This window comes from Mugil cephalus, chromosome 8 (assembly GCF_022458985.1).
Source record: "Mugil cephalus isolate CIBA_MC_2020 chromosome 8, CIBA_Mcephalus_1.1, whole genome shotgun sequence".
In the NCBI taxonomy this organism is placed as follows: domain Eukaryota; kingdom Metazoa; phylum Chordata; class Actinopteri; order Mugiliformes; family Mugilidae; genus Mugil; species Mugil cephalus.
The window spans coordinates 28,701,977-28,724,473 of NC_061777.1; the positions used below are offsets into that span (position 1 = coordinate 28,701,977).

At 42.0% G+C, this 22,497-nt stretch overlaps 1 protein-coding gene across 2 annotated transcripts in view; it reads left to right on the forward strand.

Moving 5' to 3' along the window:
* Window positions 1–22,497, forward strand: part of hus1 (HUS1 checkpoint clamp component) — a 55,636-nt gene that overhangs the window by 24,386 nt on the left and 8,753 nt on the right. The window contains exons 3-6 of one of the 2 annotated variants that reach the window (XM_047592337.1): window positions 11,677–11,880; window positions 12,159–12,266; window positions 12,395–12,469; window positions 13,419–13,518. In XM_047592337.1, coding sequence (XP_047448293.1) covers window positions 11,677–11,880; window positions 12,159–12,266; window positions 12,395–12,469; window positions 13,419–13,518 — 487 coding nt within the window. The remainder of the gene's footprint in view (window positions 1–11,676; window positions 11,881–12,158; window positions 12,267–12,394; window positions 12,470–13,418; window positions 13,519–22,497) is intronic. The other variant, XM_047592338.1, reaches the window with a different exon arrangement.

A 22,497-nucleotide genomic window follows, 5' to 3' on the forward strand; every position in this document is an offset into this window, starting at 1 on the left:
TCGGTGAAACAAAACAGGATACCGAAAGAATGGAAACAGACTAGTGAAGGGGAAAAAGGTTATTAAACAATTAAGTGTAATAACGGCACTCGTGGAAAGGGGGCACCACTCACAGATTTAAAATACACAGTGAGAATAAATCAATTAATATTGGATCAACATTAATAATTAGTAATTAATCAATCTCATCATATCTGAGGCGTCAGCTCTCAGTACTGGGATCATCTGTTTCCAGCTCACAAGGACCTTCTGACTGCAACTTAAGTGGAATATGTGGCTTATTTACAAAGGTAAATAATGAATAATAAACAATATGATGAATAATATAACGGTAATGGAAAATGATGAGAATACCTACCTAAATGAGTTTAAAGAAAGTGAGAAGTAGGAACGAAAATGAGAATGCAAACGGAACCCAATTTCTTATTAATTATTTATTAGTTAATTTTTTAATAATTAATTAATTATTTAGATTTATTTAAGGTTTCTTTAGTTATAACACGATCATCAACTCTGCTCTGATATAAAGCTGACAGTCTACTTATGGAAACTCCTTGGATGCCGCTCCGAACAACTGGATCAGGTGACCAAACACTGTCCTGGCGAGCTCAATCTTCCACAGCAGTATCGTCGGGGAACCCCAGCGTTACCGAAGCGTTGAGAGCAGATTGCTGGACAGTCATGCAGAACCCAGTTACAGTCGGTGACAGCTGGAGTCTTCCTCAGCGTTATATAGACAAAATGGACAACTGTGAAGTTGCCATGCAGCAGTCTGGCATGTGTTAAAAATTGGTTGTCAGTGATGGAATTGAAAAATACTTCCGATGGCCGGTCGAAAATATCTTCAAAAATGTTATTAATGCGTGACTGTCTTGACAGTTAAAATAAAATTCAGCTTGTACTTTTAACAAGTCGTGCATTAAATGTGGCGAGAGTAATTCAAAAATAAAACACAGCAACACGAAAATAAAACACGAACAAGAACTTAACAAAACAGAATTGGGGAAGGACTAAAAGAGAAGTGAACCGAATAACAACAGAAGGAGAACTGGACTAAGACTGGCCAGGTGCTAGTTATCACCTGTTTCTGCAAGGTGTGTCCTTTCGTTGCGAAACTGTTTTTTCGTGCCTTACGATGATTTGCATGTCAGTGCTTTCGTAAGAGAGTAATGTTAAATTCAGAAGTAGGATGAAAGAGACATGAAATCAAACACTTTTAATGAATGAAACATCACGTCGGCATGAAAACATGTTATCAGAAACCTTCATTAATTTCTACAACTTTCCTCAATATCTTAATTCATACACTTACATAATAATAGTAAGCAACACTAACTAATATGAAGAAGAAGGAAAGGTAGATTATATTCAGGCTAGGTTGACCAGTCTTTCCTTGTAGAATAAAGATGTATTAAAAGGCTATAACAATATTACTTGTTAAAATTACATTCCAAAGACATTTCCTTAACTGGCATCTGGATGGCAGTATGGCTCCATGGTAGAGACTTATGATTAAAATACTAAGGGACTAATTTTATCAAATTTCATGTGAGAAATACAAACAAAACTGTAAATTGACACAAATCATGAGTTGAGTATAGATTAAACATTGTAATTTTCGTTACAAGTGTACATTTCATAGTTTTTAGTTCTAGTCAGAGAGAGATCTTGCAGTTATGAATTGTTCATCTGCCACAGGTGGTCCGGGATTACACGTAGATGGCTGAAAAAGTACTAAATTCTTGTTCGTTGGCACGAGAATGTGCTTAAAAGCTTGTTTTCATGGGTTTGTTTTATAGTCTCAGAAATCTGCAAAGGAAACAACAACAGTCCTATCCTTTATGGACTGTCCGACGAAGTGACCCCTCCTGGTGGGTCAGGGGAGAAATAAAATGTTCTCCTACACTAGTCTGGAAGGAAAAGCTGAAAAGCTGAAAAAGACCCTAGCAGTTGTTCAATTCAGCCTGGTGGAGTCTTGTCTTTGGAGTCTCGAAGAAATCCTCAGGAATCCACATTCAGAGCATCAGAGTGGTCTTTACTGGCAGCAACAAAGGAGAAAAACATTACAGTGCACACAAAGTACACCACAATCCTACTCTAAAGTGTAAATGCCTTTGTTCTTGTCTTTTATACTTTTGGGGTCTCACAGGTCACGCTTTCTATCCACCCCCCTACATTTGGGGTACACCCTCATACCAGCCCCTCATTTTAACCAATCACTAGAAATTGTCATCGTCACTGTTGCTATGGCTTTTTGACCTTCGGATCCAGGTGGCATCGTCTGGGGCGTGTGGCTATGAGTGTCTAATGCCCATCGTTTTTCACCGTTGTGATGTTATCCACTACCTTTTATTTTTTCAATGTTTATCCATTTATATCACACCAATAGCTTCAGAATTCCTCTAGGTTCCCACTTTTGTGAAGCCATTCTTGCCCATTTTACACACTCATTTTTACTTCTAAGCAAAGATACAAAAACAAAACAAAGTGCAGAAATTGCCCTAAAAATAAAGATATACACTCAATGGAAATAAGGTAATTTAAATTACCTATAAATGGACTGAAGCATAAACAAAGCATGACGCTATGCAACAAAGGAAAGCGTCCAAATCACTCAGCGCAACACGCAGAGGGAACCCATCTTGCACTGTACACGGAAAATGAATGAAATAAAAACAATGATGAAAGATGGTGCTCATGTTGACGATATTACTGAAGGTGCAAATGAATTTCTAAGACTGCTAGATGAATTTAAAAGGTGTCAAAAAGGAGCCAAAAATGGCTGAATATAATGCTTTTCTGACTGAAGTTGGTCAATGGATAAACACTCAGCCTGACCTACAGACTCTTGTGGATGTCAGGGACAGTGTCTCACAGACTTGTTTGAAAGGTTAAAAAGGTTCTGATGGTTCCAAATCTTCATCCGTTGTTTCAGCATGCATGAAGGCTGCTGCAGACAAAGCTGCTCTGTAGGCCAGAGCTGAAGCTCTCTAAAGGAAACATGAATTGGAAATGGAGAAGCATCGGCTGGGTTTAAAAATGGAATTCCTGGACTTGGAAGCAGATATTGCTGCAGCTGATGCATGACTAAAAGCTCTGGAGAAATTTGAAAGTGATGAAGCATCGGAATCTGGAAAAAAAAAAAAAAGAATGGAGTAACAAATAAATGCATCTGACAGAATTGAAGGAAGCTTAGCGCAACTGGAGTTTGCACAGATAGGAACCATACCTAAGACACTCTACAAAAAATTAACCACATTCAGTACCCACCACTAACTGGAATCACACAAGTGTCTGAGCAACCACCAAGGGCTACAAACCCTCACACACCAAAAGGTGTCGTGTCTGATGGATGACACAGACGAGGCAAATCCACTCCTAGAAGTGAGATACCTCAGAGCATAGAGCTCACAAACATTATACAAAGACAGACGGACTTGGCAGATCTGCTAGTGATAGAGCAGAAAGAATCTAAACTCCCAAGAAGGGAAGTTATGGTGTTTGATGGCGATCTTCTAACTTTCAGGCCATTTATGAAGGCTTTTAAGCACAACATTGAGAACAAAACCAACAGTAACAAGGATCGACTGTACTTCCTGGAACAGTATACTGTTGGACAGCCAAAAGACCTAGTTCAAAGCTGTTTTCGCATGAACGCCCTATCTTTTTATGAGGAATCAAAGCGCCTACTTAAATATCACTTTGGCGATGATTTCAAGGTCACATCTGCATATGTTAAAAAGGGTTTAAACTGGAACCAAATACATACAGACAATGGAAAGGCACTTCAAAGCTACAACCCTCTACCTAAGAGGCTGTGGTAATGCAGTGCAGGGTCTCATATACATGTCAGAGCTGGACTCACCATCTAACATGAAAAGACTTGTTTCCAAACTCCCATTTAAACTTCGAGAGAAATGGCAGTTTGTTGTGTGTGACATCACTGAAAGAACACAGCAGAGACCTAAATTCCATGACCTTGTCCTGTTTATTGAAAAACAGGCCAGAATCATTCAATATCCCGTCTTCGGGGATATCCAGGACTCTGGCAGAAGCATAAATGGGAGAAAACCCCAAAGAAACTTACTGTATATGAGACCAAGCAGCAAGAAAGGCTTTGCTACGACTGTCGTTTCCAAGACAGAAACCAACATGAACATCAATGTATGGAAAAGGGGAGACAGGCCAGAGAGCATCCAGACATCCATGGATGCTTTTGTCAAGCCTTGTGCTTTCTGTAAGGGAGATCATGTGATGGAAACATGTGAAGCAATAACAAATATTCCCCATAAGGAGAAAGTTGAGCTGCTAAAGAAAAATGGATTCTGTTTTGCCTGTTTGGTCAAAGGTCACATGAGTAAAGAATGCATGAGTAATGTGCCTGCGAGAAGAAACACCCCACAGTCTTACACACACAGAACTTTACACCAGGAAAAATCAAGCCAGCAGCTAAGCAGAATCCCGACACCAAGAGCTACTGCATTGCTAAAGTTTCATTCGCAGCACAAATTGCTATGGTGTCATCAGCAGCCCAAACAGGGGACAGAACCACTGACTACAAATTAGCAGGCAGTGGTACCTGTAAAGATAAAGACGCATAAAGGAAGCTGTTTGATAGAAACCTATGCGTTTCTAGAATCTGGAAGCAATGCTACTTTTATTACAGGGAAATGGAACAGTTGTCTGTCAGAGGAAAGAAAACACAGATCCTACTCCAAACGATGGGTCATGAAAAACCTGTGAAAACTCATGCTATGATAGGAATGGAAGTATGCAGCATGGATGGCAACAGCTTCATAGAGCTTCCTGAGATCTTCACACAAAATGCCATTACTGTCAGTAAAGAGAACATTCCTACAGAGATAGACATAAACGGATGGCCTTACCTAAAGGATGTCCACTTAAGCTCCATCAAGGCAGAAGTAGGCCTATTAATCGGTGCAAATGTCCCAAAGGCTATGGAGCCACTGAGAGTGATCAATAGCCAAGGTGAGGGGCCCTACGTGGTTTTAACATGCCTAGGTTGGACTATAAATGGATCTCTCAGCACTACTACACCTATGTATGACCAGGGTCAACCACTCATAATATCCAATGAGATATCAGTGGTCAAGCTGGAGGAGCTCCTTATACACTAATACAACCAGGACTTCTCAGAGTTGGCCTACAACGAAAAACAAGAACAGTCATTTGAAGACAAGAAATTCTTGCATGTGATGAACAGCTCGGTCAAAAGAAAAGATGGCCACTATGAAATATGACTTCCGTTCAGTTGGGATAACATCAGCCTGCCAAACAACAGGAAGGTGGCGGAACAAAGAGCACTTAGTCTTGCCCACAGATTCCAGAAAGATGAAGCCTTTCAGAAAGACTACAATGGCTTCATGAGTGATATCTTGAGGAAAGGGCATGCAGAAAGAGTGCCAGGGGAACAATTTTCTGGTAAAGATGGAAGATTGTGGTACATTCCTCACCATGGCGTCTTCCACAAAAGAAAAAAGACAATCCGAGTGGTGTTCGATTGTACCTCTTCATTTCAAGGAACTTCACTGAACTCTGAGCTGCTGCATGGTCCTGACCTTATGAACACCTTGTTGGGTGTACTCATAGTTTTCCACTGCTCCGCCCACACCACACCTGCTCTCACTCAGCTAATCTCCACACCTGTAGCTCATCCCCTGCAATCAGCCCCAGTTCACCAGTTCCACACTCAATCCTTTGCAAGATTGTTCTTTGCCATGCAAGACTTTCCAGCGTTTTTCTGCCTGACTCCCCGGTATCGACCCAGCCTGACTAACCTGCTTTGTCTACCTCCCAGTAAATCACCTCAGCCTTCTGTCCTTGACCACGACTTCTGCTTGTACCCATCTATTGCCTGGTTGTCTGAGAGGCAGCCAAGCGATCTTTGTGAGTTTCCCCATTCCCTGCCTTGTGTGTGTCCATTTTTGAGTGGCTTCACTACTATTCACCTGGATTTTTTTACTCCTGCAACCTGCCCTACACCGGATTATCTGTCTGTTCTATTTGCCTCACCAGTAGTGAACTTTTGCCTGTTCTGACCAACTCGACTACTATTAAAGTGAATCTCTCATTGACCCTGTGCCTCGTTGTACTGCTTTTGGGTCCATACTACACCCGTCACACGCGGAGACTCCATTTTTTGGACCGACAGCACCGCCGTCCTAAAATACATTCAAAATGACTGCAGAAGGTTTCAAACCTATGTGGCTGACAGAGTGTCCACTATTTGGGATCTGACACACAAATCCCAGTGGCGCTACATAAAGACGGGAATCAATCCCACAGACAGTGCATCAAGAGGTAAAAAAGAAAGCTGAGACTTTTCTTCAAGATGGACACTGGCTGAAAGGGCCAGATTTCCTGATGCAACCTGAAACAGACTGGCCAGTGATCTAAGTACCACCCACACTGTCCGACAGTGACCAAGAGGTCAAGAAGGGGACCAGGCTTTCACTACAAGTGTGCTGCAGAATTAAAGTCCGCTGACTCGTTTTATTGAGCACTTCTCATCATGGGACAAATTGATTTGATCAGCAGCCTGGCTCCTAAAATTCAAAGAAACTCTGAGACAATAGAACTTAAAAGGGAAAATTAGCCACTCAGACCCACAGCTGTGTGTGGAGGATCTAGCCAAGGCTGAGCAATCACATCAACAGTCCTTCCAAGATGAGGTAACCTCTCTACAGAAGGGTTTACCCATAAAGAGAAACAGTATGATCTATAAACTAGATCCCTTCTTTCAACAAGGAATCCTGAGAGTTGGAGGCAGACTAAGTAAGCTCGCAATGTCAGAGGAAATCAAACATCCAGCCATTTTGCCCAAGGACAACCACCTGTCAAAGACACTCCTACACCATACCCACACCTTGGTGGGTCATTGTGGAAGAAATCAAATGATAGCAAAACTCAGAACAAAATACTGGATCATAGGAGCAAACTCTGCTGCAAGAAGGATAACACAGGATTGTGTACTTTGCAGGAGATGGCATGGCACAGCAATGACACAAAAAATGTCTGACCTACCTCTACACAGGATAACACCTGTCTTGCCACCCTTTACCCATCATGGACTGGATTACTTTGGTCCCATAGAAGTGAAGCGTGGCCGCAGCAAAATAAAAAAGTATGGAGCCTTATTTACGTGCCTCGCAAGTAGAGCCTGTCACAACCTGGCTCCTTGGGCCATGACAAAATCGGAGTGGCACTGTTTTAAAGAGGTTAACATAACTCTTCATTCAAAATAAAGCAACGAAAAATAGAACAAATGTAACAAATGTGATGTGGACGTCAGTATTATCAGTGGTATAGGATGTGCATGTGTGTAAAATGTAATGAATGCTTGTTGTCGAGTGCATTTAACTAAAAGGAAAGGGATGGTTAACTCTGCGGCTGCCACACCACTCCACGGACGTCTGCTGGGGAGAGAGAGAGACCCAGAATGAATCAATGTGGGCCTTTGTAGTCTCAGGTCACCGGGTCCAAGTGCCCCAATCACTAAATCCAGCCCACAAACCAAATCCTACCTGAAGACCGCTGCCTCAACAGCATGGTTCCCTACAAGCTGTACACCTAGAGATGGTCTACTAAATGGATACAATTTATCTGCAGACGAGGTCAAGTGAAGGAGATTGTTTCTGACAACGGTACAAATTTTGTTGGGACAGAATGGGAGCTTCGAGAAGCACTTACCCACCTTAACCTCAGTAATAGGTATCAAATGGACATTCAGTCCACCCTATGGTCCTCACCATGGAGGTGTATGGGAGCGGCTCATCTGGATAATGAAAAAAATCCAAGGGAACAGACCCTGGATGACACGAGTCTCCAAACAGCTTTATGTGAGGTAGAGGTGATCATGAATGACTGGCCCATCACAGTCTTATCTCAGGATGTAAAAGACCCAGAGCCTCTAACACCCAACCACTAACTCCAAATTAAGCGAGTGCCTACTCTTCCACCTGGACTCTTCAACAAAAGTGATACCTATTCAAGAAGAAGATGGAAACAGACCCAGTAGCTGATCTCTTCTGGAAACGCTGGACACGAGAGTACCTCCCATTGCTACAAGACAGGCAGAAATGGAATAAGATGAAAAAGAATCTAAAGCATGGAGACATAGTGCTGATCATTGACGAAAGTTCACCACACACCTCCTGGTCTATGGGCAGAATCACGGAAATCTTCCCAGACAAGAAGGGACATATACGTTGGGTCAAGATCAGGTCACAAAATGGTACCTTGGAAAGGCCCATCATCAGGTGCCTTCTACAGGACATCTGCGTTGAACTTTTTGTTGAATGTTTATGAACTTTTTTCACAAATAGACTATTGGAATTAAATGGATTATATTTTTATTTATTTTTGAAATTCTATGGAGAATCTTGAATATTGTCACAAAGGACTCTTGAGTGTGTGCTTCATTGTATGAATGTATGAATTGCCCTATACCAGTCAATTAGGGGTCAGAGTGTTGAAGCCAATGCACTGATTTGTGTTTTACCTATACCATATTAAATCATCATGAAATACTGTTGATTATGTTGACATAATATTACTGGAGTGATTATGATGATGTAATGATGTCAGTGGGCAATAATTCTATTTATAGACATCATCTGACCACTGGTAAGGGGGCAGGTGTGTTTGGCTAGAGGGCGGAAGGGCAAACGCATTTTGAGATGAAGCAAGTTTTCTGTTTAAGATGAGTTTTATTTATTTTGCTGTTGCTGTTATGCAATAAAATAAATCATTATTGTGACACTATGAGAATGAATGCCCACTGATTTACAAGACCGCTCCTACATACTGTATTATAATGTATTATAATCAAACTAATGACATTATGATCAGACACATCATTGTTATTCAATTTAACCCTATAATCAAATATAATCAGACTGATGACATTATAATCAGATATATCATTGTAATCAATACAACCTTCTCTCTCTCTCTTTGGTTCTCAATGAAGGCGGTTGCATTTTTTTTTCCTCTCCTCTATCTTAACTGCTTTGCTTCTCTCATCTGTCTACTGTCTATACTTTTTGAGAGACTCTATCCACACTGCTTCCCAAACTACAAAATCATGGAATTGATAAACTGGTCTCTCAGCGCAATTGACACATTTTCAATGAGAAGTCTGGGTTCAGGGGAGCTGGACTGCCCTACCCGGAACACTCACAGCTGGCTACACGATGGACGCGTGGGAGAGGTCACAGTGTGTCTGGGGGCTCTTTCTGTGGAGGACATTGCCCTGATTTATCGAGGAAATCAAAAAAAATGGTGACTGCTGTCAAAAGCCCCACAAAGCTGCCCGACATGATTGAAGCGGTGGGCAGAGCTATTGGCAATCAGACTGTGGCTATGAACTGCAACATGGATAACATCATGGAGAAGCTTTTGGCTTTGCAAAGGAGAATGATTGATTCAGAGACCAGAATGGACAAACAGAGTAGTCGTGCAAAAGAATGCGTCTACTCGCCACAAGACCAAACAATCCCAATCTTATCTGCTTTTGGTGCCCTAACAGCACTGGCATTGGCCAAGGCCATCGCTGGAACAACAACTCCCCCTGAAGATCACTGCAGGTGGCAGTAGGAACACATGGCCGTCTGCTCGCTTGCTCGGAGTGTTCCATCTTCAACACGCTTCACACTGATGCATTTGCACCATGCATGTTAACAAGTGCTACATTGAAAATGGTCCAGTCTGTAATGGTGTCTCACAACCAGCGTTCCGAAGGCTATTTAATCAAATACACTGGTATGCCAGTATATTAAACATTCATATCATAACAACAAAAAAAATGGCTCAGTATTTGGTATGAACCGGCATACCATCCAGCTCTGATCTCACCCCAACAACCTTAAATCCTTCTTCTCCAGATTTGAGACCAACTACTCCACCCAGCTAGAGGACAACAGGTCCTGGTGACCCTTGCATCTCTTTCCTCACCATGGACATAGTGAGTGTCCTTAAGAGGTCTGAGGCCAACAGCGCATCTGGTGCTGATAAAATCAGTATCAGAACCTGTTCAAAACCTCCATCAGCACTGGAATTGTCTAGGAATGTTTTAATGTTGGAAATACTCTTCTATTAGCCCTATTCCCAAGAGGAGCACTCCCATGACACTGAGCAACAGTGGATGAAGGCCATGGAGAGGCTTGTCAAGTCACACATTCCCACCCTGACCAATTCACAAACCTGCTCCAGTTTGCATATCAAAATTGTCAGTGATGCCAAAACCTTCATCTTCGACACCATCCATAAACACTTCAGCTTCCCAACACCTCTGCCAAACTTCTGTTTGCTGCCTTCTCCTAACACTTTGGAACCACATCCGAGCAGAGAGACTCCACCAGAGTCAGTCAGCTCATACCCTGGATCCTGGAGTTTCTCACCAACAGAACCTACAAAATCTGGATTAACAAAAGCCTCTTCAATCTTCTCACCCCCTCCACTAGCTCCCCACAAGGTTGCATGCTTTCTCCGCTGCTGTACACTGATGAGTGCATATCAACGCACCCCAGCTGCACCACAGAAAAGAATATCTTGTTGACATTCACTACACATTCATTGATAGTGTTTTAGCTTTCTCCATATGCTGCTGGTATCACTCCATCACCCTACAGGACAGGAACTGCCTGCACATTGTGAAGGTGTGTTCTCAGATTGTAGGATTTCCTGACTGACTGTATGAGCAGCAGGCAAGCAGCCTGTCGATCCTCCAGATACTGTTGTCTGGCCTGTAAGACCCAAAGAAAGAGAGCGACTTTTATTATCAATGCTATTCTCCTCCTGAACTCTAAGGGGTTACAATAACTTAAGATTTAAGATTTACAGTTTGTGCAATATTCTCTCATGTGGAATATCACTATATTCTCATGGGCAATATTATCTTTATAGAAACTTCTGGCTTATTGCCTCCTCACCAAGCACTCATACTGTCACTGGCAGCAGAAACGCCAATGTGCTGCTTTTGCCCACCAACCTTTGTTAATTTCTTTTCTTGCTCTTTAATTTCATGGGCCATTCTTCACCCTCCTAATTGCCCCTTGTGGATCAATAAAGGTTTTTCCTGATTTTGATACTGAACTTTGGCCACTTATTTTTCTAGTGGTGGAATCATGGACACTGACATTAACTGAGGCAAATGAGACCTGTAGTTCATTGGAAGTTGTTGTGGGGTCTTTTGTGGCTACAAATTACCTAGGGGTAAGGGGTACCCCTTGGGGTAAGTTTGGACGACCAGCCATTCCTGGGTAGGTTCAGCAGTGTTCCATGTTTTCATCATTTGTGGATAATGGCTCTCACTGTGGTTTGCTAGACTCACAAAGCTTTTAGAAATGGCTTTATAATCTTTTCCAGACTGCTAGAGCTCGAGTACTTTCTTTCACATTTTTTCCTGAATTTCTTTGGATCTTGACATGATGTCTAGCTTTTGAAGACCTTTTGTCTATTTCACTTCGTCAGGCAGATCTCATTTAAGTGATTTCTTGATTGAGAACAGGTGTGGGAGTAATCAGGCCGGGGTGTGGCAAGAGAACTTTGTTTTTGTTTTCTTTGTCTTATGTTTAAATTTGTTTGATGACCTGAAACATTTAGTTGGGTGACCGTATGCCTCAAGTAAAACGACTGAAACTTTCTCTCCTACAGCTGATCTTCTGTGTTTACTTCATTCAGACCAACTGCTTTGATGAGTACCAGATGGAGGGTGTTTCCCCTGAGGACAATGAGATTTGTCTGGAGGTGATTCCGGAGAACCTGTCCAGAGCTCTGAAGACAATCCAGAATGCCAAAGTTGTTAAAATCAAACTCACAAAGAAGCACTGCCCCTGCCTCACTGTCATAGCTGAGCTGGTGAGACTGGTTTCTGAACACAACACTGACAAATCATTAACTTTTAAGAAGCTCTAAAAGTGGCAGGCAGGCACAGTTGTAGCTGATTAACATTGGTGAACATTTAGTCGCTGAAGAGACAGATATTTTATGAGAAATAAAAGACTTCATTAGACAAAACAAAGACAGCTCCGAATTAATGTACATGTTTCTCTGCTATTATTACTGCTTTAAATAAATTAAATGATTGCAGAGCTTAAGAAACAAACTGAATGATGTCCTCCCTTCTTCCTATGCAGCCCACATTGTCCAGTATCAGTCGAGTCATCACTCATGACATCCCAGTTGACGTTGTCCCACGTAGACTCTGGCATGAATTCAAAGAACCGAGCATGCCAGACTTCAATGTAAGTGCAGCACACTTTGAAATGCTACTAAGTTTTTAGTTTTCATATATATTACAAGGTCATCTGGTAGTATTCCTTTGTATTGTGTCTTCAGTGAAGGGACGTGTTTGATGTGCATGTTCTTGCAGGTCAGTATTTGCCTGCCTCCTCTGAAGACCATGAAGAATGTTGTGGACCGTATGAAAAACCTCTCCAACTTCCTGGTAGGAATTATTATTTGTAAGTGTAAGTGCCTCATGTTATATAAAGAGTTAACAACATCTTAATCCTGGGGATTAGAGGCTGTCATCAAAATCAGATCACTGATGGTGAATGGCAAAATCTCACATTTAATATCTTTGGAGGCAGAGTGGATAGGAGTTTACATCAGTTAATGCAATTCATCATTTTATGGCGTGTCTTTAGTTTTCTCTTTCAAGCATGTGACTTGGCCAATCAATATTCCAAAAAAAGATATTCAGTTAGAACCAGAGAATATTTGACATTTCAGGTTTTGCTTGGAAATGACTAACCTACTACAAGTCGATGACTGCTCCATCTCCCCATCACCTGAAGTCCACAACCTAGGCATCATCTTGGACTCTACTTTCTCCTACCATTTACACATCAAATCTGTCACTAAATCTGCCTATTTCCACCTCAAAAACATCTCCTGACTCTGGCTGCCTCTCTCCAATACCGCTGCAGTGACCCATATACATGCCTTCATCACAAGCCTGTTTAGGCTACCCAGCAAATCCCTAGACAGACCCTGGTATGTCCAGAACTCGGCTGCAAGGGTTCTCACCCACACCAAGCCCTGGCAGCATATCTCCCCCACACTTATACACCTTCACTGGCTCCCCATAAAATTCTGCATCTCTTTCGAAATCCTCCTTCTTACCTACAAAACTCGCCATTCCGTGCCCCCCCCCCCCGGAACCTCTCTGACCTCCTCCACCCAGTAAAATAATTTTTCTGACAGTCAGTTATTTATCTCTGACTGCATATGTTCTTAGACTCACTCTCAGCTCTTAACTAGATCAGAGCAACATAATTATCATTACTGATGGATGGTGGACTAAATTATTACAATAATACCCGTGTTTTATTCAATTTGCTTTTTCTTGCTGAAGTCTGTTCTTTCATTTTGATGTTGTGTGTGTCCCTCAGGTAATAGAGGCCAACCTGAGCGGAAAGATGAACCTGAAGATTGAGACAGATCTGGTTTCTGTGACTACCCATTTCAGAGACCTAGGAAATCCTCTTTGGGGTAAATATGTCCCCTGGATTTCGGCCATACTAGCAGCATGGCTATACGTATATTCTAGATACATTTGCACACAGTTCTTAAATCAATAAATCACATTTTATATATACAGCAATTTTCATACAAAAGATGCAACCCAAAGTGCTTTACATAAAACCAACATCCAAATTAAATCCACATGCAGTCACTTGCGGTGTCCCCCAGGTTTCAGTCCTTGGGCTTGCTGTTCATGTTCTACCTCATTTCTCTTGGTCAGATCATCAGCTGTCATGGATTATCATTCCACTCCTACGCTGATGACATACAGCGTTAGGTTAATGCCACAGCCGCAACTCCACCCTCATCATCACCAACATCTCACCTCCTGTCTGGAGGAGATAAAGATATGGATGGAGCACAACTTTCTTCAACTCAACAGCTCCAAAACGAAAGCTATTCTTGTCAGCGACCCTTACCAGACCCAGTTATCACCACCCAATAATCATCACCTTCTCTGGACCCCCAACTCAAATTTGAACTATCAGCTACCTCTGCAAGACCTCCTTCTATCACTTCCGCAACAATTACAAACTCCGCCCCGATCTTTTCCTCTCGGATGCCAAAAAGCTGGTCCATGCCTTTGCCCTATGCCCTTTGAGATCTTTTGATGAAAAAGGCATAATAAATAAAATGTGTTGTTGTTATTATTATTATTATGAGTTAAGGAAACGCTAGAGAGGTTAAAACAAAATTAATACAAAAATAACTATAAATTATAATTATAATTTAGTAATTACCTAAAGGATGAAAAATAAAAAATAAAAACAATACTAAAAATGTAAAAATAATAAAATATAATCCAATAAAAATTTGTTAAAAGCCAGGCTGTAAGAGTCTAGGAATGCACTGAATAGGGCTGACAACACAATGGAAGTGTGAGTCTGGTTAGAAAGTCACAAAGGCAGTTCTGTTTATATGGACTTTAATTAGGAAGTATGTGGTTCTGAAATACAATGTAACAATATACAGCATATTAATAAAATGTCAATACACATTAACCAAATAAAGTGATAACGCACACATGACGCGAACATTCATACATATTTCACATTCAGTCAGATCAGAATCAGATAACCTGAGGGGAGGGGAAAAAGCAACCCCCTATGCTCTTGTGGGGAGTACAGTGTGGGGAACATAAAAAAAACTGGAAAGAGGAAATAATGATAATGTAAAAATCAGAACATAAATCCCTTAAATCACATAGATTACGGGTTACCATAACAGAAACCGCAATATATGCTAACAGCAGGAGAAAACCATGAGCACATAAGATGCTTGGTTAGCATGTACAAGCTGACAACCAAATTAGTTAACTGAGCAAACTACAGAAGAATATTCAAATAAAATAATGATCTCCGGAATCTCCAGAATGCATTAACTTGTCATAAAATAGTTACTTACATTTCTCATGTGCACACATTTTGCAACAGGAGAGAAACACACACACAGCCCGCAGCTGATCGTCCCTCACTGCACACACGCAGCAGAAGAAAACTCCACTGTAACGCCGCTCCTTTTAAAGGGCCAGTAACATCATAACTTAGAGAAACAAAACACCTAATATTAACATGGGCTTTCCTACACAGGTTAACACGATAAAATGATAAAATAAATAAAAATCAATTAATAACCAGACCAAGAAAGATTAAAAGAACAGAAAATAAGTAAAATTCAGTTAAAAGTCAGGCTAAAAAATATAAAATGTTCACTTGGGCTCATATGTTAAACGCAAATCAGATAAATAATTAGGACCATTAAGAGCTTTAAAAACAATTATGGGGATCTTAAAAACAATTCTGAAGCAGACAAGTAGCCAGTGCAGAGACTTCAAAATTGGTGTAATGTGTGCTCTCTTTCTGGTCCGTGTCAGAACTCGTGCAGCTAAGTTCTGGAGAAGCTGCAGCAGAGTAATGCTTTTCTTAGGGAGACCAGAAAGAAGAGTGTTACAATAATCAATTCTACAGGTGATAAAGGCATGGATTAGTGTCTTGGTGTTGGCTTGAGATAAAAAATGGTAGCACTGTGGCAATGTTCTTGAAATGATAAATGCCACTCTCCGTTATAATCTTTACCCGTGCGTCTGTCTTTTTCCAGTTATCAGGGTCCAGGTCACAAGGGCAGCAGCCTCAGCATACTTTGTATGTGAGCAGTAAAAATGAGATTTGAATCTAAACTAACACCAAGGTTTTTGACCTACTCAGATGTGTTTAAGGACAGGACTTTGAGTTTTAGATAAAGTTTTTCTTTGTGTGCTTCAAGACCAATGACAAGTACTTCTGTTTTGTCCTGATTGAGCTGTAAGAAGTTGCCCGCTGCCATAACTAAGATGCATTTTAAAAGGGCATTTATTAGTCAATGTCATCAGGAGACACGGCTATGTAAAGGTGTGCCATCAGCATAGCTGTGGAAATGAGTGCTGTGTCTCCTTATGACGTCTCCCAGTGGCAACATATGAAGATTAAAAAGAGTTGGACCTAAGATTGAGCCTTGGGGGACACCACAATTCAGTTCATATCTTTTAGAGGATCATTCATCTATGGTTATATAAAAAAAAGTCTCTGCCAATAAAAAAAAAAAAAAGATTTAAAGCTGTCAAAAACAATACCAGAGGAGGACGTGACAATGGCTGGCTGAAGGCTGTGTCTTCGTGGAGCTCCCGCTCTGGTCCTGATATTTTTCAGCCTAAAAGCACCTTCTACCAACTTGACGCTACTCTAACGATATTATAACACGGCAAATAAAGACTGGCTAATTTGAGGCAAACGACCCAGTCGAAGATTACGGTTCACTTGCCGCGGCCTAGCATGGCGGCTACTTCCTCTCCAGCAGCTGGCAAGACAGGAGCTAGCAGCATTGATATGTCTGAGCTGGTGCGGAAAGTTATCCAAAACATAAGTGAAATTATGGAACAGAAGTTTTCAAAACTAACCAACACTTTGGACAAAATCGCCGGCACCCAGGAAGGTCAGGCTAAACGCATCATCGTCTCTGTCGTGGAGGATCAGGGGCCTCATGTACAAAGACTTGCGTGGATTTCTCACTGAAATACTAAAATCTAGAAATTGGTGTCCGCCCAAAAAAAATCTGATGTATCAAAGTGTGCGTGCGCCTGGATCCAAGCACTTTTTGTTTGTACATCCCAATCAACATAGAATTGAGCGCAAAGGAGTGCCAAAGGGGGGCGGGGGCAGTGGCCACTGGCAGTGGTATGCCGTGGCGGTGTGCCACGTTGTGCAGGACGCCACGGGGCATTACATTACGCCTCTTAGTGTCACCAAAGGAACAATAGCTGTGGAAACGGGCGTATGCCAGCCATGATGTCGGCGGAGGTCACTGCCCATTTCCACGGTCAGTTCACTTTTGATACATCTTAACGTTGACGTGGGCGTACGCCACGTTTCTTTGATACATGAGGCCCCTGGTCACCACCCTTGAGCTCCGTCTTTCACAGGTGGAGGACAACAGAGGCTCACAGAGGTCCAAGTCCAATCGGAACTTTTATCTTCCTGCATCGATGCTGCCCATGAGCAATCCCTCTGCTCGCCTCCCTCAAGGCTGCCCTCCAAGATACCATTCGTTGGGACCCTGCTAGCCCCTGACCCACATCCAGTTTCACACCCACCAAACAGCCAATCTGGTCCGAAGTCCTGTGCCGGTGGAGTCCCGGCACAGCCTGCTGCTGGTGGTGGGGCTCCCTCCCCACTATTTCCTGCCGGTGCACGGATTGCTCCAGGTGAACGTCCAGCCCACTGCTCTGCTTCCCAGATGCCCACCGACGCCACAACACACTGCCATGGTAGCCTCTGACCACCTGCAGTGGAGGCCACATCATTGCCGCGCCTCCAGTGTGAATCCCTCCCTGCCCAAATCGTCCAGAAGTCGTGCCATCACAATCTCAGCTTCCACTCGCTGCTGATCTCCCCGACCATGACCCTGCACGGACTTGTCCCACGCCACGCCAACTTGTCGCTCCAACAACCCTGATAAGAGACAACATCACCAGAGGTATCCGCTTCTTCAATGTCGTTACTCATTGTCTCCCCGGACCTACTGTCACTGACATTGCAGAGAAAATTCCGGTTCTCCTACAGTCTCTTCCTTCTTCCATCCACCACATCATTATTCATGTGGGTCACAATGACACGGCTCATCGCCAATCTGAATCTACAAAAAGTGACTTCAAAGTTCTTCTAAACTTTCTAAGGCATTGTGGGAAGTCAGTCTTTATCAGTGGTCTTCTGCCTGTGCTCTCTCAGAACGTTGAGCGCTTCAGTCGCCTCAGTTCCTGGCTGCAGTCATTCAGTGGTGCTCGCAGGACCAATTTTATTGACAATTTTAACCTTTTCTGGAACATATCACTCTTCTGCAGAGACGGGGTTCACCTAAATAGACTGGGCAGTTCCACCTTAGTGGCTAACATCCACTAGGGTCTCCCCCCAATTAGGGCCTCCACAGATGACATGACAACTGTGACGTCAACTGCTCCATGTACTAGCAGACTGCTGGATAAACAGCAACTTGCAGTGGGCTAGGATGAAGGTGAAGCCAAGTAAGTCTAGGAGTATCTCAGTTGTTAAAGAAAAGGTAGTAGATAAGAAATTTGTTATAAATGATAAGGTGATTCCCACAGTGCTAGAGAAGCCTGTGAAGAGTCTGGGAAGGTGGTGTGACGTGGTATGAAGTCTCAGCAATGTAGCACAGTTTCAGGGATTGAGACAAGATATGATCCAAGCCATTTCAAGCATAGACCGGTCAGGGCTCCCAGGAAAGCTGAGATTATGATGCATGCAATTTGGGTTATTGCCCCGACTAATGTGGCCACTGACAGTGTATGAGGTCCCTCTGACAAAGGTTGAGAAGCTTGAAAGGATGATTAACTCATCAATTAGGAGATTGGTGTCCCACGCTGCTTAAGTGATGCAGCCTTGTATAATTTCCCTTCGGGGATGAATAAAGTAATCTATCTATCTATCTATGGGAAAGACATATTGGAGCTCCCAGTAACTAGTCTAACAGAGGAGTTTAAGTGTGCTAAGGCTAGACTGGAGATGACTCTTACTCAGTCGAAAGATCCAGTAGTCAAGCGGACAGCCCCCACAGTTAGAACAGGGAGGAAGTGGAACCCAAAAGACACGGTTCAGGAGGCACAGGCTGCCCTCAGACTTAGAGATATCATGGGGCGTGTGCAGCAAGGGCGTGGTGGCCTGGGTCTGTGTGCAGGGAAACCTCTGTGGAGCAAGGTGTCAACCTGGGAGAAAAGCAGGGTTATTTATTATTGGAGTGAAAATGGATGTTATATTTCATCTTCCCTCAAGACGACGGACAAGCCGCCATGCTTTTAGAGTGTTGATTGTTACAGGATTTGCACAAAAAGCTTTGATTTCTTTAAAAGTATCAAAAAAATAATAGGTCACTTAGTGTGCACCACAATAATGCTGTTTCAGTGTCCATCCAGATTGAAGTTTTACCCTTAACCGAGTCAGTTACAAATCTTGAATGGGCACAGAGTTGGTAAATTTTAATATTGGGCAAGTCCAGGCCACCCATTGAACTTGGTAGATGACATGGCCTCATCAACCAACCCAGTCTTCATGGTCTGGAGTGCTGTGTATCAGACCTGTGGAGCTCCATAAACTACATCTGTCCCAGTCTTCATGGCCTCCTCCAGTTGTCCACTCCTACCTAGATGAACAATTCACCAACCTGCCCATGATTCCTGTTATACTCACAAACTGTCACATAAGATCATCAGCTATGTGCTATATTACCAGATCCTACATGTTTCCTTCGGCTTGATGTATGTATCTATGACAGAAGTTTGTTTATCTTGTTTCTCCTGTTCTTCTTTTCTCTCTATCTTCTCTGTTTCTACCCGACTGGCCTTCGACAGATGGGTCCCTCCATATGAGCTGGGTTCTGCTCAAGGTTTCTTCCTGTTAAAAGGGAGGCTTGCTCTGGAGGTTGCAGGTTCGTTTTTGTGAAGCGTCTTTAGACAATTTGTATTGTAATTTGCGCTATGTAAATAAAATTGAGCCTGGGTCTACGCTTGTTCCAAATAAAAGAACTGAGCCACCCGTTCATATCCTCCAACATCCTTCCCTTCTAGAAAATAAAACAGGAATCATTTGGATAGGATACAATAACCTAGGCAACACATTCATTTTAACCAGAGCAATGCGTCCCAACAAGGAAATAGGAAGTGACATCTATCGCTCTAGGTCCTGCTTAATTTTACAAAATAAGGGTGCAAAGTTGGCTTTAAGGAAGGTGTAATAGTTGGTATTGTTGAAAGGGTACCAAGGAGCATAGCCTCTGATTTAGTCAGTTTGATCTTATAGCCAGAGAAACAATTGAATTTGTCAGACACATCATTAAGACTTGGTACAGATGTTTCAGGATCCACCAGAAGGATTAGAACATCATCCACATATGAGGTTATTTTCTGACACAGCTGTCCAATCTCTAAACTATGTATTGTGGGAGTCACCCTTATGGCCTCAGCAAGTGGCTCTATGGCCAAAGCGAATAGGAGGGGCAATAAGGGGCAGCCCTGCATCACCCCTCTGTAAGTATTCAGACCTGAGTCCATTAGTCAAGACTGCAACCTGTGGTCTAGTATAAATAATTTTGACCCATTTTATAAAGTTCTCCCCCAAACCAAATTTACCCAGTGTATACAATAAGAAAGACCATTCAATTCGTTCGAATGCTTTCTCTGCCTCGAGAGAAAGCACCAGACCATTAATCCACTTTTGTTTAAAAGCTATGATAGCATTCAACAAATGTCTAACATTGTTAGCTGAATTCCGACACCTTACAAAACCTGTCTGGTCTTCCTTTACCAGTATAGGTAAAAGGTTTTCTAAATGAGAGGCCAAGATTTAAGAAAGCAGCTTCCTATCCACGTTTAGGAGGGCTATGGGCCTGTATTATCCGCAAGAATCAGAACACTTCCCCTTCTTTACAATTAAGGAAATATTAGCCTCCTTCAGTGTCTGTGGGAATTCTCCTGTGGGAAGTGTTGATTTCCAGAAATGCTCTAAGTTCAGTAGCGAAGGAGTGGTTGAACATATCAAGAAGAGGATCAACAAGAATATTTTGGAACTGTTTATAAAATTCACAACAGAAGCCGTCAGGTCCCGGTAACTTTCCATTTTGTAATTTATTAATAGCTTTGATCACTTCAGTTTTAGTTATGGGACTATTAAGGGCAGCCTTATGCTCTTCTGACAAATTTGGCCACTCCAATTGAGCAACGAAATGATCCATTAGTTGCTCTCCCTCTGGAGCTTGTTAGGAAGAGTACAGGTTTTCATAAAAGTTCTTAAAGCAGTTATTTATCAGTTTTTTTTCGTATACCTTGTGACCATCCTTATCAGACACAGCTGCAATAGTTTGGGATTCTGTGCGTTTCTTAATATAATAGGCCAGACATTTACCTGCTTTATCTCCGTGCTCATAAAACCTCTGTGTAGTTGTGTATTTCATTTTATTCTCTGCATCCCTGGTAAGAAGGCAATTTAGAGCTGTTCTGGTTGTTGTTATTTCTTACCACACTAGTGGTGATGGAGTGGCAATATATGCTTTTTCTGTATTTGTCAATTCACTCTCTAAATATTTTTGTTTCTCCAGTCTTTGGCGCTTTTTTGTTGCAGAGTATGAAATAATTAAACCTCTGGCATAAGTTTTGCATGTTTCCCATAAGACAGAGGCATTGCTGGCCGATGAAGTGTTGATTTCCAGAAATGCTCTAAGTTCTGTAGAGAGGTTGGAAGTAAATTCCTCATCTTTAAGAACAATGGTATTAAGTCTCCAGTGACAAGACTGATGTAACACTGTTTTGAGATTAAAGTCCATAATTACTCTTGCATGATCAGAAATATGTATACTATTTATTTCGCATGATAAAACTGAGTGTGTCAGTTCTTGGCATGAATAGAAAATCAATCCTGGTTTGACACTTATGCGGGGCCGAGAAAAATGTATATTGTTTATCAGAGGGGTGGGTGTATCTCCAAACATCAATAAGCCCAAATTCCTCACATAAAGCATGGAGTGTGCTGGCCTGAGGAGAGAGGGGTACGTTACTATGTGGGAATTTGTCAATAAGTGCATTTAATATTAAGTTAAAATCACCGCCAACAATAACAGTGGAATCAGAAAGGAATGAAGCTAAGTCCAGAAACATTTTAGTAAGGAAGGTGACTGGGTGGGTAGGAGGAAAGTACACATTCATCATTATAAAATCTTGATCTTGCAAAATTCCTTTGATGATCACATAGCGATCGTTTAGGTCCTTAACACCGTCAGATACCATAAAAGGTAGGTTTTTCCTAATCAACACTCCTACTCCCCTACTTCTTGTTGTAAAGGATGAGAAAAATACTTCTGTTCGAATGGCCCATGTTGTAACTTTAAATGCTCTGTGTCATCAACATGCATCTCTTGTAACATAGCAACATCTCAATTCTGCCCTCATATGTTTGTCATTGGTTGGTTTCAGCTGTCAATCCACAGCAAGCATGAAATAAGGTTTGTGGTTGGCTGGCCTTAGTGGTGCATTCAAGGGCAATTGTAAAAATGATCTTTGGTGTGACTGCCAGAGCTGGACTTTTTGTGGCGAGAATCTCTCCATTATGTGGTATTCTTTTGCCAGGACTTCATTTAGACCAAGCTTAGTTCAGTTAAAAGCTTGAAAGCCCTGGAGCTTCTTTATTACAATGTTGGCTTTGTTAAAACTGTGATCTTTGTGCTCCTCTGTTTTTCTTGTTTACATACTTGGTGGTTAATTTATCATAATATAATTTTAGGCACATGGCTCTGTTTCTGACAGAGGACACCACTGAATTTTCACTAGTAGGGTTGAAGTTTTCAATGCATAGTCAAGGTATGTACCAGGTAAGCTGACTAGGCCCAGTTACGTTACCCAGTCACATCCAATAA